This window comes from Bombus impatiens, unplaced genomic scaffold (assembly GCF_000188095.3).
Source record: "Bombus impatiens unplaced genomic scaffold, BIMP_2.2 scf_0463, whole genome shotgun sequence".
Lineage (NCBI taxonomy): Eukaryota > Metazoa > Arthropoda > Insecta > Hymenoptera > Apidae > Bombus > Bombus impatiens.
Genome location: NT_176882.1, coordinates 239,312 through 264,630, shown reverse-complemented (window position 1 = coordinate 264,630; position 25,319 = coordinate 239,312). Strand labels below are relative to the sequence as shown.

The 25,319-nt window shown below is 34.2% G+C and overlaps 4 protein-coding genes across 7 annotated transcripts; 2 read left to right on the top strand and 2 right to left on the bottom strand.

The window, feature by feature from the left end:
• Positions 1-2,213: 2,213 nt before the first annotated feature.
• Positions 2,214-6,741, top strand: LOC100743148 (rab GDP dissociation inhibitor beta). Its single transcript, XM_003490703.3, has 5 exons — positions 2,214-2,590; positions 4,039-4,452; positions 4,555-4,768; positions 4,848-5,030; positions 5,104-6,741. Exons 1-5 carry the CDS (start codon positions 2,430-2,432, stop codon positions 5,458-5,460), a joined length of 1,329 nt encoding a protein of 442 aa, XP_003490751.1. The 5' UTR covers positions 2,214-2,429; the 3' UTR covers positions 5,461-6,741.
• LOC100746893 (beta-alanine-activating enzyme) lies at positions 5,952-10,924 on the bottom strand. Of its 3 annotated transcripts, XM_012387289.3 has the most exons (11): positions 10,583-10,924; positions 10,250-10,511; positions 9,719-10,177; positions 9,264-9,643; positions 9,093-9,181; positions 8,101-9,020; positions 7,882-8,033; positions 7,639-7,802; positions 7,406-7,546; positions 7,283-7,320; positions 7,068-7,195 (listed from the first exon to the last, which is right to left on the bottom strand). In XM_012387289.3, exons 1-10 carry the CDS (start codon positions 10,584-10,586, stop codon positions 7,291-7,293), a joined length of 2,601 nt encoding a protein of 866 aa, XP_012242712.1. In that variant the 5' UTR covers positions 10,587-10,924; the 3' UTR covers positions 7,068-7,195; positions 7,283-7,290. The 3 variants fall into 3 exon arrangements, with proteins under 3 accessions (XP_012242711.1, XP_024224284.1, XP_012242712.1); XM_012387288.3 differs by having other exon boundaries at positions 5,952-7,195; positions 7,283-7,546; XM_024368516.2 differs by having other exon boundaries at positions 5,952-7,195; positions 7,283-7,546; positions 7,639-7,760.
• Positions 10,925-11,019: 95 nt separating this feature from the next.
• On the bottom strand, positions 11,020-12,702 carry LOC100743026 (S-phase kinase-associated protein 1). Its single transcript, XM_003490702.4, has 3 exons — positions 12,428-12,702; positions 11,774-12,052; positions 11,020-11,593 (listed from the first exon to the last, which is right to left on the bottom strand). The coding sequence occupies exons 2-3, from the start codon at positions 12,050-12,052 to the stop codon at positions 11,384-11,386; spliced, it is 489 nt and encodes a 162-aa protein (XP_003490750.1). The 5' UTR covers positions 12,428-12,702; the 3' UTR covers positions 11,020-11,383.
• Positions 12,703-16,065: 3,363 nt separating this feature from the next.
• On the top strand, positions 16,066-24,415 carry LOC100742790. Of its 2 annotated transcripts, none has more exons than XM_024368534.2 (4): positions 16,066-17,572; positions 23,513-23,607; positions 23,903-24,092; positions 24,198-24,415. In XM_024368534.2, exons 1-4 carry the CDS (start codon positions 17,564-17,566, stop codon positions 24,318-24,320), a joined length of 417 nt encoding a protein of 138 aa, XP_024224302.1. In that variant the 5' UTR covers positions 16,066-17,563; the 3' UTR covers positions 24,321-24,415. The 2 variants fall into 2 exon arrangements, with proteins under 2 accessions (XP_024224302.1, XP_033177428.1); XM_033321537.1 differs by lacking the exon at positions 16,066-17,572 and adding an exon at positions 22,002-22,124.
• Positions 24,416-25,319: the final 904 nt, after the last annotated feature.

Genomic DNA, 25,319 nt, shown 5'->3' with positions numbered 1-25,319 from the left:
TAGAAATCTACGGAATACATATAATATGCAAAAATATATGAAACATAGAAAGTGAAATATTTGTTATAATATCTTATAATTGAAACACGATCTATATATGTCTACAAATACATGCAGCATATGGACGAAGAAAATAAAATAATAATAAGAATAATAGTTGAAACATATTTCTATTCACATCTCATGTTTTAAGTTATGTTTATAAGAATATCGAATTCACATAAACGTAATTAGTCTAATATTACATGTACGTACTTCAAAAAATCTATAAATCTATGAAGTAGAAAAGATAGCGACGAAAATGACATCTTGAAATTCCCTTTTGTATAAAGAACTAAAAAAACAGTATTCGATAATATAAATTGCTCGAAAATAAATTGCAACTGAAACGTTGCGTTAAATGCACTGTTCATCTTTGATAGGTTAATTCAAATATGTCCAAACAGTGTCTCGCGATGTTTTTTAAAACGAAGAAATTTTTCCCTTATTTCCTTAAATTAAATATATCAATTATATTTTTCTAGTGGAATTAGTTAATTTAAAAAAAAAGATGATTATTTTATATAGTTTTAGAGAATATGGGATGGTATAAATTTGCATAATCATCATCATGTATGGTTATGAGTTTTAAAGAATGACAGTTAAACGATCGTTGAATAGTATTCTTTTCGATTTTTTCTTTCGATTCTTTCTTTTCGATTTCAATAAATGTTGCTATATCGGATTCTGATTATCTCTTGTCATAAACGTTTGGTTTAAACGTTCTCGCTTTTCCAGACTCTCTCGTTACCGTTTCGCTAGAACGCCTAGTACTTCCGCATTTAGATGAAACTTTCTCGTAATAATTAAGTAAACGTTCAAAACAGCGACGTAAAATAAGCATTGGAAATTATGGAACGCGACAGCGAGATCGATTCAAGAGTTGCGATTCGGATGATATTTCCTGTACTCTGAGTTTTCGATCTATATACTCTGTACGATATGAATTATGTCAGCCGCGCATTCCTGACAACTGCACATCAGTTAGGGACCATACATCTTTTTGGTTCAACGTTTATTCGCGTAACACACTCTCTTATGAAGATCATTCTGAATCTAATTTCCATGAACACGACACGTATTTGTTAACAGTGACATCGACTAAAAAGAACATAATCAACTCGAAACGTATCATTTCCTGGCAAACATCTCTTTCACTTTCCCTCCACTTCGTGTTTATTTCTGATTTTAACAGCTTGTGTACCAAAATTAGATAGATAGAAATATTGTTAAAGATTTAAATATAATTAGAGAGATAGCCATGACAAGTAAAAAAATTACATTTTTCCAGGCTCCCAACGTGGTCCACGTGGCCTTGTTTAACGCTTTTGTGGAAGCAAAAGGGGAGACACACTATTGTCCTCCACGTCTTCGAACTCTCATCACGTCAACAGCACAACTAAATCGAACCAGGAAAACCAACCGGTACTTTCGCGTGTCTTTTCTTGACAAGAAAACTAACGGGTTACAGCACACCGCGTTTCTCTCGAAGCATCTTCCTGTCGAAATACCAAATTTACTACTCGCACATCTTGACACGTTACAACGCTCTATGTAAATGCTCGGCGAAACGATCCTCCCCTCGATTACATTGTCCTGTTCACGATCGTTTCGAGAAATACACGCGATATCCTGCATACGCTCTCAGGTTCCAAATACCTCGTTCACGTTCCGCGGCAACAAACCGAATGACCTTACTATCGTACACGCACTGACAATTCGTATCAGCCGACTACTTACAATCTCGTACTAATGCCATCTGTCGTCGTACTTCGACATCAAAGTTTTTAACGCACAGAATACAAAGTCCCTAGTATCGCGCTTCCGCGGTTTTTGAAAGTCATCCTGCATTTGTAACAAAAGTTGATACATTTATAATTATAGCTTTCACTCTGTAAATCAAACGGATACATAAGTATATATATGTACATAACATGGATACTAGTACTTTTATAAAGCATGATTCGAATTTTTCCATAATTAGATAACTATTTCATCGATTTACTAAGGTTTTAAAATCGCGAAACGTTAATGGAGTATTTCAAATGTAATAATAAAATCTCTAAAGCTCAGAAATTTGCAATTTTGCTACTTTATAAAAGATACGCTCGAATAATTTGTAGAATGGGGAATTGCGAGAACCTAGGGAGAATGTAACATCGCAGTAGCTCCATCATCAGTAACACCACCTCTACCGACGTTCTACCAGCAACTCCGTCATCAGTTACGAGCGAAAGAACGAGGTCTTCCGTTCCGGCATAATAGTCGTGCAGGTTGGCAGACGCGCGGCAGTGTGCTATCGTTTTTCCGACTTTTGTAGCATTCCTAAGAAAGATTCACGAGAACCTCGCGTTCAGTGCTGTGATCAATTTCTCTGCATTTCGAGCAACATGAATGAAGAATACGACGCGATCGTGCTGGGCACCGGACTCAAGGAATGCATACTTTCGGGTATGCTATCGGTCAGTGGGAAGAAAGTGCTCCATGTAGATCGGAATAAATATTACGGAGGTGAATCTGCCTCGATTACGCCTCTGGATGATCTATTCGCGTAAGTTATTTCGATCAATCAAATATTCCCATGGTCCATTTTAATGTCATACTATTGCCGGCATTAGTATCGTATTTGGAACTGTGTGATCAACTACTCGTACGATGCAATGATTCGTCTTTAATATTGATTTTTTCCCCGTTTTATTTCGCGATAGCCGTTGATTATCGTTTGGTTAAATTCTTCCGTTAAGCACATCCCGAAGCGAAGCGTGACGTACGTATTCACCTGCCGTGATGCGTCGTTACTCTTCAACTGCTTCCAAATTTTCATTCGTTTCTAAACAATTCTGTCGGGAGATTGACTAAAACGTCATTCGATAAGAGGGAGGGGGGGGAGGTCCCGCCCCAGAGAAATACATGCTCCATCGAACTTAATGAATTAGCTGTGTAGTATTTTGCAATTACCGCGACACGCTATTTCCCTTTTAAGATACATTTTTCCTTGCCACTCGCTCGTCCATCTCAATCTCCCACCTCCCACCTCTCACCTCCTTCCACATACCTTCATTTATCATTCGAAAAAAATTATGTATATCTATTTAATCGCTTCGAATACAAAAAGAATACATGACAAGATACGAGATTAATTTGTCGTGTGTTTAAGAACTTAGCAGGAGAAATATGTTGGATAATCGAAGTGGTACCGTTAGTTCAGTACACTTCCTGTGAAATTGAACATATGTTTGCCTCCCTGTGCCAATTCGAAATTTCAAATAAAAGTTAATCTGATTCTTTTACTCAATATCGTTTCTTTTCCATTAATTTTTTTATATGAAAAAGAGTGTTTTTTATATACATCGAAATTAATTTTTATTAAATGCTTTCGAAGATTTTTCTTTAAAAAATAAAAAAATCTGATGGCATAACGTGTTTTCTTCTACTGTTTATGACACGAAGAACGATAACACAACCGCATGATTGTGCTTCTGGTTCATCGGGGAGACGGTTATCATGTGTCCGGTTGCACTCAATAAATTATAACACGCATCTAAACTACCCATCTGTTGTAACAGTAACTGTTATTCGACTGCACTCGCGTATAATCCGATCGAAAGAATGCTTAAAAAACGATGTGAAAGTAAACGGAACGAAACTGCTTTCCAGAACGGATTGTCGTAATATTAATAAGAAACTATATAATTTCTTTCTCATATTCGCATAAAATTTACGATTATTGGCTGATAGAATACTTTTTATTTGATCGTTCACTTTGAATATATCGAAAAAATAAATGAAAACCATTGTAACGTCTTATTAGTAAATATTAATAATTAGAAATTATTAATAATTAGATACTATTTCTTAAACTGATAATAATCATAGAAGGTACTTTCATACTGCTAGCGTTATCGAAAGTTTTGCAAAAATTCAAATTGTATTTTCAGAAATATGTCGCATTAGTGAAATATTATGATGATTAATTTTAGTTTCTCATACGTTATCTAGGAAATTCAAAGCCCCACCGCCGGATGAAGCTTATGGTCGTGGTCGCGACTGGAACGTTGATTTGATTCCAAAGTTCCTGATGGCAAATGGGTTGTTGGTAAAACTGCTAATTCACACAGGCGTGACGCGTTATTTGGAATTCAAGTGCGTTGAAGGATCGTATGTCTATAAATCCGGCAAGATTTCGAAGGTGCCGATAGATCAGCAAGAAGCACTGTCCAGCGATTTAATGGGCCTTTTCGAGAAAAGACGTTTTCGTAGTTTCCTTATATGGGTGCAGAACATGCAAGAAGACGACCCCAGAACTTGGGACGGCTTCGATCCATTTAATAATAGCATGAGCGCTTTGTACAATAAGTTTAATCTCGATAAAAACACTCAGGATTTCACAGGGCATGCATTAGCCCTTTATAGGTAAAAAAATATATATATATATTTATATAAACATAAATATTATTTTGAAAATATATTAATAACTTGATGATTGATATATGTGCTAATATTTTGCTGTTTCAGAGACGACGAATATATAAGCCAAAGCGCAATTACTACTATAAGAAGAATTAAATTGTATAGCGATAGTTTAGCACGTTACGGAAAATCACCATATCTGTATCCTATGTACGGCTTGGGTGAACTTCCTCAAGGTTTCGCACGACTTAGCGCGATTTATGGTGGAACGTATATGTTAGACAAACCGATCGACGAAATCGTTATAAAGGATGGAAAGGTACAAATTTGAATTTTTTTTTTAATTAAAAGGAAACTACTGAATTAAATCCATGATTAATTATTGATTTTTATCGCAGGTTGTTGGTGTACGTTCTGGCGATGAAGTAGCCCAATGCAAACAAGTATTTTGTGATCCCACATATGTACCTGATCGTGTGAAAAAAGTGGGTCAGGTGATAAGATGCATTTGTCTTTTAGACCATCCTATACCGAATACAGCAGATGCCCTGTCAACGCAAATTATTATTCCTCAGAAACAAGTAAATAGAAATTTACATTTCGTTTCCGTGTTCCAATATATTGTCATTGTATTCATTTGTTTCCATTTCCTAGGTTAATCGTAATTCCGATATCTACGTATCTCTAGTATCACATACCCATCAAGTAGCGGCGAAAGGATGGTTCATAGCTATGGTATCTACTACAGTTGAAACGAAAAATCCGGAGGCCGAAATCAAACCTGGCTTGGATTTACTAGGACCAATCAAACAAAAGTTCATATCAGTTTCTGATTATATGGAACCAACAGACAACGGTTTGGACAGTCAGATTTTTATATCAACCAGTTATGATGCCACAACGCATTTTGAAACTACTTGTTTAGATGTTCTTGATATATTTAAACGAGCCACTGGCGAGGAGTTCGATTTTAACAAAGTAAAGCAAGACCTAGGCGATGAAGATCAGTAACCATAAGATAATTACGGTTACTGGTCAGTTTTAATACTAGTTCATGCTGAATTGAAAAAAGCGAGCAAGCAACATAATGTAATGTGTGTATACCGATAACATCGGTGTTTACCGAAGTCTCAGAGCAGATACAATCTGCTAATAGACTTATGCCTAATCCTAGATTCTCTTTAATAGAGAACTTTAATGACAAACGCAAACGTTATTCAAAATTTATTTTTCAAATTTATCCCAATCTAATTCTATAAACTGCCCTTTTTACATTATGTCTAAAGTATACGTGTACGACCATTTTCACACACACACAAAAAAAGATTAATACTAGAATATTTGTCGTCTGCATATTCGTCGATAAATTTTGAACAATTACAAAATGCAATTTATTATACGGTTTGTGTACCCATGTATTCGTCACTGACATGAGATTTGAATTAAATATGACAGTGCCGATTATCGTGACTTTATAATTGTATCATATTTTAACTATCAAATTAAAACATAAGGATAACTGTTTATTGAGATTGTAAATGTTACAGAATCCTATAGTTATATTGCTAATTACAGTAGTCAAAAAGTCATGAGGTACAATATAGAAGTAATTTAAAAAAATGAATCCTACACGCAATTATATAAATAGCATGTCGCTGTATAGCATTAGAAAATATGTCATAATTCTGCACATTTAGTTATGATATTAATTCAAATTTCAAACATATAAATTAAAAGATACGAAGTTCATACATATAAATTGAAGCACTTTCAAAAACTAATTGCCTGTAACAGAAAAGATTGTAGAAAATTTATGTCAAAATATTGAAAGCAGAAAAAAGCGGCCAACCATTTACATAAATTACATAGATATATATAAATCTCAAATACGTAAGAGTGAGAATATAGAAAAAATGTGGAATCGTTGAGATATTGTTATTTTATGTGAGCTTAAGAATTGGAATATTTTTTTGTCCAATATTTATAAGGTCATCATTATTAATAGAGAAACATCTAAAAAAGACAAGTATACACAGACGTACATTGATTTTGAATACTATACGTGTGCACTTTCGTATGCGTGAATGTTTTGTTGATGGAGCGATTGGCTATTTCTCAGAATTTTTTATTTCGCTTGCATTTTGCTTCAAACTGTAAGCGTATCGCGAATTCGTATTACATATGAAATTTATTGAACAAAGATACGTGATCCCCTATTACTTTATCTAAAACGTTATTCACGTAACTGTAATGACAGTCATAAAAAAAATAAATCATACTATATTAATTTCATTAATTTGTATTCCTATCCATTTCATGACACAACGAATACTTAATATATTTACTTACCAACTATAATTTAAACAAGTTCTAGAATATAGACGTTATTATCTCTGCATCCAATGATTATAATATTATTATCAATAACTGGCGATGAAAAAATCTCGCCAGGAAGTTTTTCAACTTTTATCAAACTATTTTCTATAGAGTTATAAATATTTAAAGTACCATCTGTACATGCTATGAACAGAAAATCATTTTCACACCAGGGAGTGGCGAAGATTGGTGAATGTAAATTTAATATATATTTTAATGTGGGTTTAGTTTTAAAGTTTGTATCTTTTGATTCTAAACAATACACGTTCTTATTTTGACTAGCTAGAATAATAGTTTCATGCTTTGTGGAGGTATCACTCTGCTTCACAATATATGAAAATACATTGCCATTGATTTTGTAAGACCACATCTGTAAAGTTGAAAAGTAAAATCAAGTAAGAACGACTAGTTTTACGAAATAATGAGTATATATATCCAATTCTTTTATATATGTTACCTTAACATTTACTTCAATATCAAAGCAACATAGCAGTCCTGTTACAGAACAAAATAAGACAAGCCCATTATTCAGTGACAAAGGAGCAACAAAAATTGGATCTGACAATTTATGCTTCCATACAAGTTTTCCTGATGATTGTTGAAGTGCTAGACACAATCCATCTAAAGTTCCAAACAATACAGTGTCTGATGAAACATGTAAACAGCCAGATGCGCTAACACTTCCATCACCGAATTTAGATTTCCAAACTTCAGATCCATCCTATAATGTATATTTATTATTATCATTATCTTTTTTTTTGTATTATTTAATGTCAGTATGTATAATTTAATTACTTTAATGTGAACAGATACCTTCACAGATAGACAGTATATATAACAGTCATAAGAACCAACAAATATTATTCCCTTTATTTTACACAATATTGCAGAACTTTTTACAACATTTCCTGTTTGATGATTCCAAATAATATCCCCTGTTTTTAAGTGAAAACAATATATATTACCATCATAACATCCTGTAAGAAAAAGAAGTTAAGGAAACACAAATAGATTTTTTTGTCTTTTAAGAAACCTACTTTTAATTAAGAAACTTACCCACTATACCTCTGAAATCATCCAAAACCAAAACTGAGGCTTCAACCCTATCAGGTAGTTTGATTTTAAATGTAGAATTACGACACTTCTCTTGTAATCCAAAAGTAAAAATAAAACCAGAGTGAGAACCAACAGTTGCATACGTTTTTCCACTAAATAAAATAATTCTTCATCGAGTCACAGACTATATTCAAAATAGTTCATTAAAAATATACTTACTCTGAATAATGGAATACAGTCGGTGATGCATCTACACATTTTTTCAAATCATAAGTTTCTAATATTTTAACATTTGAAATTGCGTTATATTGTAACTTGTGTTCTTCATTTATATCTAACACATTTTTACATGTTTGTCCTCTACACTTATACCACTGACAGGTATATATCTCATTTGTTTGAATCATCAAGTCACAAGTTTTTCTTTTTTCATGAGAATCTTCTAAAGACTTCATGTCTTCTTTACCAATATTAGTTAAAGGGACTTCTTTAGTACTATTAAAATGAGATTTGAGATTGATCATTTTCTTTTGATCATTATTCAATATAACACTTTTTATATAACTAAGACATTCGTCGATAGTAGCATCCATTAAAAGCATGCCAATTAATTCAGGAAATTCTATGTTTAGTGTTTCAGATATAGTATTTGATAATTGAAGTGCTATTACAGATGTTCCTCCTAATTTTACAAATCCATCATTTTCACATTGTAAATTATTTTTCCAAATTGATTTAAAAGCAATTTTAATTTGTTGGAAGTCAATGTTTTCTATTGCCTGATGTATTACCATTCTTTGTATGTGATACTTTTTTAAAAATTCTAAAGAAATTTTTCCACTAGACGTAAATTCAATATGCTCCATGAAATGAATTTTATCTGGTCTATATAAAGAATCTAATTTGTGGAGATGTTCCATTATATCAGTATTTACATTATGATTATTTGTGACATTCTCCTTAGTAGAAAAATATAAATGTAAATGATGGCAACTATCATCCCATATTACGTAACAATTTTTCACAAAATCTATTTGTAATACAAATTCTTTAAGCTTTGATAAATCTACTTTATTCCCAAATCTTTTAATAAAGCTATCCCTCCTTCCCTTGTAAAATATCCTTCCTTCTTCATCAATCTGAAATAGAAATATATGTATTATTAGCATTATAGTTGTTACTAAGTATTGTCTATGTTCACATTAACTCACATTAACTATATCACCAGAATCACGAAATACTGGTAATTCTAAATCTTCAATATTTTCATCATTGATCAGACACACTCTTTGATTGCTTCCTGCATAAAAACAAACAACATATAACAATTTTTCTTATGGTATTACGAAATTAAAATAAAATCTCTATAATAGTAAAATTACCTATATAAAGGAACCCTGTACCATTTGTAATTACTTCATCTCTTTCATTCCTAACTTGAAATATAGTATGTGATAACACTTGACCCAAACAATGTACATTAAATTGTGTATTTGTTATCATAATTTCATTAATACTAGCCCAACAGGATACTTCAGTAATACCATAGATGTTATAGATTTTGGTATTATTATAAGGATGCTTGGCTGCAGAAATTAATTCTAGTTTAGGAAAAGGTTCTCCGCCAAAGAGAATAGCTCTTAATAAAGTATTATTACTTAAAATACTAGATTTTAAAGATTCGGCTGTCCAGCTATACATAAAAACTGATGGAGTTATTTGTAGTACAGTAATTTGATTAGAATAAGTTTCTTTCAAAAGCCTGAAAATAAAGAAGATTTATGTAAAAACAGGTTTCCATATAAAAATTGTATTTCCCTACATAATTACTATTTACCTATTTGGATCACTTTTCAATAACTTTGATACCATGAATAGTGTTGCAGCATTTGAAAGAGCAAGAAAAATTTCAATAATACTAGGATCAAATGTAAAATTTGTAAATTGAGAAATTTTATCACAGTTTGTTATTCCCAGTATTTTGTTCAAGTCTAAAACATTAGGGACTATACATGAGTGGGGTACTCTGACTACTTTTGGTGCTCCTGTTGAACCAGATGTAGAAATTGCATAAGCGTAATAATTTTGTTTTACTTTTTGGGTAATTTGTTTCTGTACGTCTTCGATTTTAATAAGGTAAATACATTCTCTGTGTATTTTAAATTTGTATACAATATCCCCCTCAACATCCATTTGTTTTGAAAAGAAATAATGTAAACTTAAATGGTTTTTTAGATTCATGAATTCTGTTGAATCAACAGGTATATTTACAAAACTATGCTCACTACTTAGGATTCTATGAAAAAAAGATCATAAATATAATTATTATGTCAATATCTCAGATATTTCAAACAATTTAAAATCTTACCCAAGTATCACAGAAATTACACAATATTCAGGTATATCAAAATTTATACCAATAAATTCAATGTTTTTTATGCATTTTAAATAATCAGAAATCAAACTTTGTGTAACAAGAAGTTCTCTGTAATTTATATAGATGATTTCTTGCAAATCATGATATTCTATAGCTATATTATCAAGTTGATCCCAATTACAAATATCATGTAACTTTTTTCCAAGATTTTTTGAACCATTGGGATAAAATAGGAAATTCTCTTTCTCATTATCTAAAATAATTACATATTTTAATACGTATTAATTAAAACTAGGATACTGAATGTTTAAACTCTACACTCACCCATTATGTATTAAATGCCATTCGATATTAATTCTTTAATATTTTAAAAGCTTTGATCATAGGTTACGTCGCATGTTTTTCTAACATAGTAAATAAATATTTACTATAATTTTTTCGTTATATATTACAATACATAATTTCTTCATTTGTATTTGTTGTTGTAAAATGCAATAGTTGCTTCTTTGTTAGAAAAAATAGTATACATTTTGTATTTACACATTTGCATTAGAAAACGTAACATACACACATTTACGCGCATGCGTGCGCGTTGACATATGTATTTTTATTTCACTTTCAAGGGTATATTTCAATTATCAACTATTATTAACAATTTATGCTAACATAAATTCTCTTTTCATAAATTCACAAATAATTTTTTACTTCACATTTATATAGTTTTCTATCATAGGATATAAGGATAATGTAAAAAAATTGTCAAAGGTAGAAATTAAATTTATATTCTATGTAAATGAAACACAATAGTTATGCAGATCTACTATACTCCTAAAGTAGAGATAACAATCATTACAATATTACAAACTTGTTTAATTTCCATTATGCACGCTAAATGGTATTATTAAATGTTATATAAGGAATCTGAAATAAATAAACCACAAACACATTAAAGTGACTCATTCTTAAATTTAAAATGTATACACTATTTGCTGCATTGAATGGAAAGTGCTGTGATCATTTTAATGACTTCTTCAAAACAATAGAAGTCACGTACTAACTTTTAAAGTTTCAAACATTGGAACTGAATTTTTTAATAACCAAGAAAACAGGTATCCACAAACAATTTTATTTTTCTTCACACCATTCATTTTCTTTGCGAACTTGTTCCTCTTCGGATGCAGAAAAATCATTTTTAATATTGAATGTCTTTCGAATTTCTTCGGGTGTTTTGCCCTTTATCATATTAGCAACAGTTTTACACGTTACATCTAATAATCCTTTAATATCAAGGTAATTAGCAGCCAAAATTAGTTCAAACAGAGTTCCTTGATCAACCTATAAATTTATAAAGTTTAATTAAATTTAAAATTATATGTTTTTATGTACTATTGTATGTATGTATTATATATATTCAAACATCACCTATTAATAATACTCATAATTAATAAAAGAATTAATATTAAACTGACATTAATATTACAAAATAAATAATGTTAACAGAAATGAGATATTTACCTTCAAGAAATCTGCGTCCCAAGAACTTATATCGTCAGTACGCTTTTCCTTGTTTTCATCATCTTCAGGTGGAGGTGGATCGTCCTTATGATAAGTAGCCCATTGTATTACTTTCCTGAGGATAGCCGAATTAACGTTTGGAAGAGGTACCACTTCTTCCTCATCTTCGTCCATTCCAAGGTCTTCCAGCATGGTCTTTATAGTGACCGAACACTTTGCAATATCAACATCCACTTCAAAAACTTCACCATCGGAGCTTTGTAGCTTGATGTTAGGCATCTAGAATAAATTTTCAACCACTACTTATAATATGCTCATCAACTACATAGTTTCGAAAAAAATATTTTCTGTGCATAAACGAAGTGTTTTCTTATTTAAATACAAGCATCGTTGTTTCTTTCATTTCAATACGTTAAAAAGTATATCCATTATTCAAGAAATAATTGCCAAGATTCTTTTTCATGTACGATTAGGTTATAAAAAAATTTTGAGATACACAAACACTTCGTCCATACAGCAAAACATTTAATGCAAACGACATTTTCTTGTAATAAGTTATCTGCTCAAGAGTATTAACTATTTTGAAAGACTAAACACTAAGTTAGAAAATTGAATTTCTCTTATGTAAATTCGACAAAATATCAGAGTAATCACCGTAAAATGCTTCTCGTAGTCAATGTACAGGAATATTGAATAATTTGCTACACCGTTGATCAGCAGAAGGCACTTGTTCTCCTGCTCTTTGTTGCTCCCGTTATAACTTCTATTCTCTCCTTCTCACTCAATATTCGTTTGCTGTCCTTTTCAATGCGTCGAGAACCTATTTACGTCCTTACTCTACTATTTCTTTTTCTCTTTGTAGTTTTGCTATGGAGGGAACATGAATTTATGCGATACACTGAATTTGGTGTAAGATGGCGCCACGGTACTGCGCAATAATCACATAAGAAAATTCGATTTATCATAGAATTAAATTTTATTTTAATTTTAAAGTCATAACAATAAAATACTAGATTAAATGTAATTTGTATTTAATTATAAATCTTCTTCTTTATATTAAGTATTTAATAAATCAGTTGATTTTTGTATATATTCAATAGGTATTCTCAAGAACCAATCAGCGTTTGAAAAGCGTTTTATTAAACTGCATAGATAAGTTCACGGAAGGAAGACATTAACAATATCAGAAGAAATACAAAATCTTTGATCAGCTACAAAGTACTAATTATAATTACATTATAAAAAGAGATATGTCGTTTTAAGAACGATGCACAGAAATAAATAATTATTGCACAAATTTTATTTGCATAAAAATCATTTGCAATGAAGAAACTTGACACTATATTTACAGAGATATCGAATTATTATTCGAGCCGCGTGGCGCCTAAGAGTACATCACTGGATACTAAAAAATTACGAGGTATCGTGTTAAGTTAATAGAATATGAGTTGATAGAAAAAAATTGCACAGTAATTTTCTACCATAATGAGCCATATGATTTTCGGTATAACCATGATAAAAACAAGAGCATCTGACCCCATCACTTGAAACCATAAAATTATGCCTTACTATTGCTCAAATGATTCGGCCGAAAGAGAATCTATGAAAGTATGAATGCATAAACGAGCAGTGGATTCATATGAGAGGGATACTTGTCTAGGCGCCAACCAAATAGCCTAAGCATGTTCACTTACCCTCTTTTATCGTAAGTCGTCTTCTTCATCTTCTTTCCCTTTCTTTCGTTCATTGTTTCTTCTTTTTAGTCTTACAATTATTACAATATTTTCTCCATTGCAGGAACGAATGATGAAAAAGATCAGATTTCACTTTATTCTTTTTTTACTTTGTTCATCGTTCCTCTTTTATCCTTTATACATATCGGTTGGAAAGCTGTGAACAATTTCTCGCAAAAGTACAATTATTACAAGCAGAGTACGAGAGCTACGTCACGTTGATTCGATAGCCGTATCAAAAAGTTCGTTTGATTTCCCCGCTGATCGATCCTTCGAATGGAACGAGAGGACTCGTTCGCTAGGGTAGTTTTACTATCGATGCGTCGAAAGATGCATTAATGCGAGTTAGTTTACTCGAAGCAAGATAAACGAATGAGTCGTAACGTTTCAATCAATCGTCCAATTGAATGAAATGGAAAAGTTATTGAAAGATACCATACGTTTACGATGAAAACGATGTTTTCTAGAAACACGTATCCTATATGTATATGCACTGTCAATCATAAATATTAGAACACCTACTCGTTATATTGGTTGAAAAAATTTAGTTCTTTTTTATTTTGTATTTTAGATTCTAAGTCACATACGATGCAAATTAAATAACCAGCAAATAAAAACTGTGAAAAGTATTCAATTTGTACTAAACGTCCTCCTATTCAGTAGTATTCCAATACATATGATTGACAGTGCATATATTTGATAGTTCTCAGTGTCACACTGTAAAGGCTCATACATTTGTGCATAAATTTAAAAGTGCACATATCGTACATAATTGAACATTGCAAAAATATATGAAATATCTGAAGTACAGTATTAGAAGTATGAGAAAACCTAATAATATCTGGTCGAGACGAGAGAATTTCGACATACTAGAAAATTCCGAAATTTTCGGAAACCCAACCCGTTCTGATTTGGTATCTTATTCCGACTATCGGGTTGTCGACATTTTCGGGTTCTCGCACACATCCATAAACATAATATTAGTTATAATATCTAGTAGGTAAAAGAAATATCATTTCCACAATTATGTTTATAAAGATATAAATTTGCACAAACATTTACAGGTTGCTTGGTATACTTACATGTTAACCATGATAGAGCAAAAAGATAAAACAATACATCTATTGGAAAAAGCATTGGAAACGGTTAATTGAACTGAAAGAAAAGACGAAAGAGGACTCACAAGTTTTGTGACTCGTCGAAAGTTCAAATTTTACATGAAGCATGTCAATAATTTAATTAAACGTGCAATTGCATAAGTATTTCACCTGATCTTACGAAATGGTTTTTTGAACACAGTGAACGCCGAAGAAACGTTAGGGAACGTGATCGCTAATAATTAAAGAAGCTTAAAAAGCTCCAGGACAAATTTTATATGAAACTCAAAGAATAAGAGTGAAAAGGAAACGAGACTGGTAAAGACAAAGATTATAAATCTTACGCAACTATTAAGAGCGATCATAACCGTAGTGGATATTAACGAGATTACTTCTAAATAGCTCGCGGTGTCTTTTACATCCTTCGAGAACCTTTTGTAAAAGCTACGACTTCACTTCATCTCTCGAGCGTGAAACCTTATTAAAATTCTCGTCGAATGAAGTCAACTTTCATGAAAGCATCGATACGATTCTGGATCTCTTCTTCGAATTTGTCATCGATTGTTAAAATTATTTAACTTTGTTCAAACTACTTAAAATATTGCCGTTCTTTTTAATGGTCGCCAAAAATCTGAAAGAAATGAGATGCGACGTATTTGGCCTGGGTTCAAACAGATGAAAAATTTAAGCATAAAGGGTAGTGACATCACAGAATAAAGCAAGATCTTTCTTCGTGACGTACGTCGATATAGCTGCTCTATACTACGTAATGGTTGCGGTGATAAATGCCGAATTACGCAGATCCTTCGCCCCAAAGGCGCCGCTAAGTCTGTCCTTCTCATCTCTTCACACTCCTCCTCCCTTCTTTCTTCTTACTATTAAAGCATTTTCGAATCTTTTTTTCTTTCCCTCTTCAACGTATTTCCACTGAATAGAAGTTCGAATAATTGCGAATTAATTGCAATAGCTTTTGATGATCGTTACCGTTTTCGCGCTTCTTTTGGCCGCACTGTGGAAAACATCATACAAAAACGATCGTTACGATTTCATCGACTTGCAACGATTCCACCAGGCAATTAAACGAAACGAAGAGATCCAATTTATTCGTAATCGTAGGAGGAAAAGTTATGTGTTGCTCAAGAAAATTCCTTGAAGGGTAGATCAACTGATACGATCGATTACGAAACTACGACTTCTATTATTATTATTAAAGGTGTAGTAGTTGTCGAAGACAAAAGATCTAGGTTCTTTACAATTGGACTGACGCTTCACCTATTCATGAAAAGATATTTTAAACGAACTTTCCTCAACCACTTGCCACGCGTAAAAGTAAGAAAGAACAAAGAAGGAAAGAGAAAGAAAGCGAACGACTGCTTTTTCATATTAAACAGATACCTGCCTGCCAAGTCTTGCCTGTCGTTTTTAATGAGACCTACGCGGGCGTTGTGGGTTAATTATTCCTGAAAAAAAAAGAAAAATAAACTCGCGTCTGTAATTCTTACGTTCGTTAACCATCGTCGTCGGTGATTTTTTAAGAGTATCTTTCGAAACTGATATTAAGTTCCGCTGTTCCATTATAAACGGTTCGACGACATTTGCTCGCAATATCTCGGTTAATCGATTTCTTAATATTTCTGTACTATTTTCTTCAGCACTGCTCATTGAACGCTAATCATCGAAATTACGTACCAACTAATTAATTAGGTTCTGGAGTTCAGTCTGCACTGAATCGTGAGAATCAGAGTCTCGCGCATGAGACTCTCGAACGATGCCTAAGAAAACGTAAGAACAGCAAGAAGGAAGAAGAAGGAGAAGATTCCTTACGCTCAGACGAGTCTACGAAGATTTTAATATACCAAGATACAATGGTGATAGAAGGTTTGACGGCCAAAAAGAGCGAAGTCTATTCGAGCGTGCAAATACAAATATCAACTGCAATTGTATCTAAAGGTTGCGAAAGCAATCTATCCGGCTATATTTCTTCGTTTCGACGTCTATACATCGATTTCGTTTTAAGAGAAGCAATTTCGTCGGAAGTAAACGTCATAAGCGAAACTTAAAATTTCAATGATCTAAATAATCTAATGGCAATTTCTCCAAGTACTGTGACGTGAATTGTGACGAGACAACCACCTTCCTGTATCGCTTCGATTTCACGCACGTAATCTCTTTTCCCGATCACAATCTGTAAATTTCCAAAAACAAACGGTCCACGACCAAACCACGCATCATTACTTCAATCCAATTTCGAGTAGAAAGAAAAAAAATGCAATTGCACGAATCGAAAGTTATCGTGCTATATCGTATCTAGAAACGATGTCCTCGCTCCGCTCGGGCTTCATTCATAGAGGTTCATTCATGAATCTTCGTTCTTACTACGTAAGAAATTTCTACGTCTGAAAAACAGTTTTTCGATGCTCGCCGGTAGCCAGTTTCGTCGAGGGATTTCCTGTGATATCATCGTTCGGGGTGGAGACTAATCCAATGACGCAATGAACCAGAGGGTGTAGAATACATACGGGGCGGCCGTAACGACGTGGAGGAGGAACACATCGGTGATGCTGGTACCAATAGTGGTGGATTCAGCTCTGCTTCTCTTGGTGGTACGGAAGAAGAACGTAGAAGAGGGGTGAGTGGTTGCAGTATAAATGTGGCCCGCGCAAGCTCCACCAATCACTCGCCCTCTGACCTCCAAACTCCAAGCTCTCAAGCTCTCGTGGTACCAAACACCCCCTCTTCGTTCATACGATCAAGAGACAAGCCAGCACGTCGGCACTGGAACTCGTGCCTCGTGATCACCGCGTGGTGGTGTCATTCGAGTATCATCGCCGAGGACCGCTCGCTACCATCGAGGCCAACCCTTAACTTCGACTCCAGCAGAAACTCGAAATTGTTCGCTTTACGTGGCAGCACGATTTGCTTATTCCTTCGACCTGCGATACCTCTTTAATCTCACAAACATGGTAACGGTAAGTGTTAACGCATTTTCACTAACATCTTCATTTTCTTCCATTCCGTTACGTTCGTTTTTTTCGTTTCTTCTCGTTTGATTCGCACGATCGGTTCGATAGAAGGGTGATCAACAATTTTACCGAACATTGAAAATGTCGAAAGTTCCTCGACGACAACCCACGTCTATGGACACGAATTTATTTCTAACATATCGCGAGTTTGGCACACCTAGTTTAAAGTCGCCTTAAACAATGGGGGAGAAAAGAAACAGAGGTGTGACGTGTATCGGATAGAAGCGTTGAACCCAAACAGTTCGTTGATCTTCTCTGTTCCGTCGTACGAAATTGTCATCGCTGGGACTCCTTCGAGTCATTTACGACAAACCAGTTACGTGCGCAACGGTATTCGTCGCGTTGAGTTTCGGAAAATCATCTCGGTTCTAACGAACACGGCTCCAGTCGAACGAACGAAACGGTTTGTAACAAGTACTTATCGTTAGACCCAGCAATTCGTTAGATAATATTTTCGTTATAAAATCGTTTCGTCGATTAGCTATATATATCCGTACGTCTGAACACACTTTTGCTGTTCATAACTGATAAATTTTAAAGTACGCATATCCGTGTTACACAATGTTAATCTAAATAAAAAAAGGAAAGAAAATATAATAAAACGGCGCGTGGTTTGTGAGAAAAGTGAAATTAGTTTTATTAAATAATCGTACAAAGTAGATTAAGCTGCGTTAATTCGAGAATCGAGTTTGCTGAATTTTCTTACGTGACAAATTTTTAAATAACTTTAAACTGTAGATTTATATGGTCGATATACCAGTGATAGGAGATAGAGGCAACAAAGGAATACGAGAAAAAGTGGTTGTGAATAGAGTTATGAATCATAAAAAAAAAGGAAAGATGCCATCTATAACATCTACATTTTACGTACCATAGAAAGCAAAATTTACTAGCGCAGAAATTTACGCGAAAAGAATTTACTTTATGCTATTATCGGGAGTTAATTATCTCGTGACAACAATTGGCCGCGTTCCTCGTAAATTCAACATTGGACAAAATTATTATACGATGTAAGGAATGTGCCTGCTATGATCAGTTTATCTATCTCTCTGTCTTCTGTCTTCTATTTGGCTGGAGAATAACAATCGGACAATGAGATGTGACGGCGAACCAGAAACCAATAGGAATGAAATAGAATGCAAGAGATAGGAAACTAGCAGGAAATCCAACCACTTCGGGTACGCTACGTCTAATTCGATGTGTCGCCGGCGAATACATAAAGCTTTTCTTGTTTGCACTGGGAGAAATGTTTACGATTCATCCATAGCTGCACGGCGCCACGGGTTTTCGTGTACTCGTTATCACGCGTTAGAGATTCATCACTGCCACCCGGGATCAGCAGCTGTGTATTTTCATGGCCATAATTATCGAAGATCCTTTGCCTTATTCTAACGGACCGCGATAGCTATGAATAATTCGTTTCTCGATACGCAACTAAACAGCACCACGAATTCGTACGACAGTCTGACGTGAAAGAATGATAGATCGATGTACTGAAATGACGATTCCATGTTACAACATTAGCGGTTTCCAGTTTTCACGTGCTTTCACCGTATTCATTAAATAATATTTTTTTTTCTTTTCGATCAATGAGCTGATCCGGACGTTGAATTACGTAGAGCATGATGGAAACCGAGTGAATTTTATGACCCTCCGACTGTCAATGAACAAAGTTGTAACTTTAGTTTAAGAGAAAAAATAACCCGCTGCTCGATGAATTTATACATTTTGCACTGGTTATACCAATAGACGTTCTTTTTTCGTATTATCGTTTAGAAATACGTCTCTTTTTATTAACTTAAATCAAATTAAAATTGAGTATATTTCCTTAGCCGTCTGAAAAGAAAAAGATTAATTTTGAATCGAAGTAAAGATATTTTATATTGCGAACAACGTACTTTCGCGCGATCGAACGCACGGTCAAACGAAAAGTTTCTTCGACAAAGTGGAATAAAATGAATTCAACGACGAGGAAAGTGCGTATAGGAGAATTCGGATATAAAGCGAAAGGATACGACAACGCGAGTGAAAAACTAAAAAGGGGGAGGCGTGGAAAAAGAAAAAGAAGAAGAGTGGAGAGGTTTTTCTATGCCACGAGACAGAGAGACGCCAAGGCGCCCCATTTCCGAGCCAGGGGTTAAATCGTGCGTTTCTAGCTTTTCCCTACTATCTCGCTTGCCTTCTTCTCCGTATTCTCATCCGCTCCCTGTCCACTCTACCTCCCTGAATAATTATTTGCGCTTCTTATATTTCCGTTCAATTTTACCAACGAAGACAATTTTTCTTACGGATTACCGATTCGACGTCAAATGTAAATATCGCTGCTCCCTTTAAAATTCGCTCGCTATACAATTCCTGCGTTTCTTTCTAAAAAGCACTTTTAACACTAAAAGCACTTGGTACTGCAACTTTGTTTTGAAAATTTTTTACTGTAGAAAATTGTCTGCGGTATTTATATTGGAATTTTAGCAAAGTCGCCTGCATTTTGAGAATGATAGGGACGAACGCGAATCGTTTTATAGAACAAACGAACGGTTGGAAAATGCCATTAACTAGATTCGCGAGGTCGAGTTAAAAAAATCGTAGAGTCTGGACAATTTGATAAAACGATTACAGCGACCAAGATGGTAACGTTTATAAGCGTTCGTCTATGTAATGATTCGATTCGGATCAGCAGACTGTGACCTCGGACGAAATTTAATAACCCGTCTCGTTCCGACGAGTTACGACGAACAGACGCGACAGCAAATCGTGCATCGTCCGTGCCGAAATTTATGTTATTTATTCCAAAGCTGACTATCGGTGGAAAATACCAGAGGTAGCTCGTAGATATTCTGCTTTTCTATGAAGGAATAGCGTGAAAAATCGGCATACAAATTCATTTAACCTCCGTAGAAATGAACATCGACTTCTACGTATTATAAAATTATAAGCGTCTCACTAATTATCACATAAATGTAACCAGATATAAAAGCTTTGATACATTTGATGCCAAATGAGAATGAAAATTATAGGGGGAAAAAAGAGGACAAAGATCGGTATAATAATAACAGATGAAAGAAAATACATTGTTCGATCTTTAGCAAAAAATTCCACGTGACCAGTGATGCGAGCTCTTACTTTTAATATTAAATGAATTTAATGACAATACAAAAGAAACATACAACGGACGTGTTATATTTGACTGGAATAGAGATAAATTTTTAAATCATTCGAAATTTTTATATCAACGCGTAGGTAGAACATTTTCGTTCAGAGGTCGATACGCAACTTCTTTTTTTTGCCTAAAGCGTTCCCTAACAAGGCATAAAGATTATAGGAGAACAGGGACAAAAGAATCCTTCGAGACTTTAGATTTCATCCCCTCGAACACCGATTTTCGATGAATTACACGAAATTTATACATTATGTTAATAGCGTTTGATTAGTCGCCATTACGTAACTGCCTGTGAGCAAACAGTGAATGGTTCCACGAAAAAGCGGTAACTGATACCATCGCATCGAAAGGGGGATAGATCGAACAATTCCATTGCGAAACCCACACGAAAAACTTTCCCTCTGATAATTAATTTGTTGCGGCCCGTTATCGTTATCAGTTTAAATTCGCTTAATTTCGTTTATTTTTCATTCGTGATTCCGGAATTGAAAAAAAGCTTCTAAACTTTTTGTTAAAAAGCACGTGAAATGGTAGGAAAATGTGGTTTCGGGTCAACTCATATTTGAATCAACTTACGTGACAATTGCCTGTATCAAATAATAAGATCGTACGGTTATGGTAGCGCCGTAACGTAACGTATTTCATAATGAAGAAATATAGACGAGAATGTCAGTACCCGTGCTAACAACATGCTACAGCATTCGTATAAAAAGGTGAAAATACCGTGATATATCTGAGTTTGTAGAACACGCTCATTTCCGAAGACTATGACGGTCTTTTTCAATTAAAAATCCACCGACATCCCTGTACATTTTCCATCAAAGCAAAAACGCTTTTGCTGCACATTCACAGCCGCATTACCTCTGATGCGTGTGGGAAATATAAAACGATATTCACGTCGTAAATGAACAGTATTGTATTTATATATCAACAAGTCTCTGAGTTTCGTTCTTTTTTTTTTTTTTTTTTTTTTAATAAATATTCGAATTTCTGTCGTTCTTATCTATCTCTACAAAGAAACTATGTTGTATACGTGTATGTATAGCGATTTTGATAGAAACAGGAAAGATTACGCTGGTTTCTCCTTTACGAAGTCAAAAACAAAAAGAAGACCCTGACGTACCACAATAGTTGCTGTGGGTATGCCAAAGCTTTTTAGAGTGTATCGTCAACTGTCGATCAATTTGCATAATTTCTGTAATTGCAATACCCACCAATTAGCTGAAATTAACCATGTGCAACATTACCGCGCGGTTCCGTCACCACCTACTACCTGTACCCTGTTCAGTGGTTCCTTTGATAAATTCCAAATTAATACATGAACGTCGTCGAACGACAATCGTGAATAAAAATTAACGTTACATGTTTGCGATTGCCGGAAAGAAATATTACTTTCGTCTTGATAGTCTCGTATCGTTGCCTCGAAAGTTGCAATATGTTACAAATAAAAGTCGTAACCAAAGAAAAAAAAAAAGAGAGAAAAATAAAGAGAAAAGAGCAACAAAGGACACTATCGAAAACACGTGTCTACCTATGTCGTTGAAAGAGCGATTTTAATCGTGATTTAAGGATATTAAAATGTATAACGGCGAGCATAATTTTGCCCTAACCGCGAGATATCGTTTTACATCTTGATTAAAATTGTTCGACAAAGCACCCGGAAGACGCATTAAGATTTATCTCACGTATCGTGATTTTATCATCCTTGTTAAATCTACTATGCGTCGACTATAGGCGTTTAATCGATAACCATCGGAAACACCGATTTATATTCCGTTTACAAATTCTTCATGAGACTGTTATACGTAGTCTGGCATACGTACGTATAAGTACATAGGTAAATGCCCAGCGAAATCTGAATCGAATCGCGACAGCACATGTCCTCTCAGGAAACACTACACGTAAACTGGAAATTAACTAATTGACCTGGATTAGGAACGAATCAGAGGTAAATTGTAGGCAACCGCGTTGATTATTACGTTAAAATAACAAAGATATTAAAAGTAATGTATACATTTAACGTACACTTTTTCAATCGGTATATTGAAAGCTTTTTACGGGAAAACGGCTATTTTCTTTTCAAACTAAGTTATTGGTTTCACCAAGATCAAATTTAGCGTTTTACCATTTAAAAGGTATAAAGTTATAAAATTATATTTCACGAATTTAGAAAAGAAACGCTCCGATCAAATATGTTTTCTACATTGCGAAACATCGATCTCGTATATTTCGCATTTTTATGTATTCTTTATTCTTAGTAAATCAATGTCGGACGCAACGTACGCCCACTTAAATTTTGAGACCCTTGTACGTTTCGGCGTACGATATTTTCTATCCAATGAGATTATTAAGAGCTGCATTCGAAACGTTCGCTCGCAAATAACAAGAATAAGATGTGGAAAAGAACAGGTTGGCGCAAATTGGGTGATACGCCACTAACTTGTTCTCCTTTTTGCCTTCGTCAAGTTGAAAATAAAAGGAAATCTGATATTGATTTTGGATGAAGTCGTCTTCCCTCCCCCGATTGACAAGCCGGACACGAAAATTGCTGAAATTCAATGACTTCTGCTTTCGCACAGACAAACTTATATGACGTCGATTCGTTTCTTAAGTTATTTCCATTTTTATCGTTAGCGACGTAAAATATATAAAACAATAACGAACCGATTTATTATTTCTCGAATATTGAAAACTCGTAGATGAATAATAATTATCAAAATTGTTTACAGGTTGTGGCTTACATCCAACGATGCATGATCATTTTTGCCATCCTACTTTGTTATTTTCACGTTCGGAGTGAACGTAGTGAAAGCGTGAATTGCGAGTATGTATACATATATATATATATTTTTATTAAATTTAATAATATGAGTAGACTGCGGATGTTTATGCAAATTTATATTTTTATTAACGCGATTAAACGAATGGAATCTAAGTAGAGATCCGTTTTACGCGCCAAGTATTGTAGAAACTATACTTTGGATATTTTATATATTTTTGCATCATACCATACGCATTCTATACATTTTTGCACTTTCAAAATTCGTATAAATGTATAGAAATACACAGTCTAGATATGAGAAACATGAACAGTAATTATATTCCTTATATCTCCATAGAGCATTTCCGTACCATCAAATGTGTAGAGGTTCAATGTCAAGAAAACGTGCAATGTTCCCGATCATGTATGGATTAGGATGCGAGGGGAGTGAAGGAAACATAAATTGCATCAAGGAATTTGAAGAAAGACATCGTATTCCTTACATTCCTCTATCGAAGTCAAAACTGTTGATTGCTTTGCTTGACGATGTAAGTTATTTTATTATCTTTCTTATCTATACGTCGAAAGTTAATCGAGCAAAATATTAAGAAAGCGGTAATAGACAGGTTTGATATCTTCTTGATCTGTTATAGGATCTGCAAAAGGATATTACACGATCTGCTCGCCACAAATTAAGAAACGATGAAATGAATAAACGAAAGCCATCTATAATAGAGAACTTCTTGTCGGAATTGGACTCTTCGGACAACTATTGAATGAAATGATCAGGAAATACAAATTTTCTCGACTTGTGCAAACATTTTTCATCATTTAAAATTTTAGAAATATATATTTAGTCTTCTTTCTCTTTCTCTCTGTCTGTCTGTCTGTCTGTCTGTCTGTCTCTCTCTCTCTCTCTCTCTCTCTCTCTCTCTCTCTCTCTCTCTCTCTCTCTCTCTCTCTCTCTCTCTCTCTCTCTCTCTCTCTCTCTCTCTCTCTCTCTCTCTCTCTCTCTCTCTCTCTCTCTCTCTCTCTCTCTCTCTCTCTCTCTCTCTCTCTCTCTCTCTCTCTCTCTCTCTCTCTCTCTCTCTCTCTCTCTCTCTCTCTCTCTCTCTCTCTCTCTCTCTCTCTCTCTCTCTCTCTCTCTCTCTCTCTCTCTCTCTCTCTCTCTCTCTCTCTCTCTCTCTCTCTCTCTCTCTCTCTCTCTCTCTCTCTCTCTCTCTCTCTCTCTCTCTCTCTCTCTCTCTCTCTCTCTCTCTCTCTCTCTCTCTCTCTCTCTCTCTCTCTCTCTCTCTCTCTCTCTCTCTCTCTCTCTCTCTCTCTCTCTCTCTCTCTCTCTCTCTCTCTCTCTCTCTCTCTCTCTCTCTCTCTCTCTCTCTCTCTCTCTCTCTTCCTTCTTCTCTCTTCTTCCCTCTCTGCCACCCTCTCGCTCTGTCTCTCCCTCACCCTCTCTATCATATACGCGAAATAAAACTTTCCCTTTACTTTTACCTTTGTATTAGAAATCTTCTTGCTTCACTTGTTTTTTTCTGTTTCCTATCTCTTCTGTTTTCAAGTAGTCATATTGCTTCTTCGTTTTTAAAACCAAATTATAATTAAACCATTGTATCCACGTTACTAACAATACACATGTGTTACAGTATAAAAAAATATATTTGAAATTCGAAGCAACTCCTTAAATAAACCTACTAAAAAAAAACAATTGTGATGTTAAAATATTATCATTTTACATTTTATTATAATATGTAGCATAACTATTATTCATCAAACTTGTA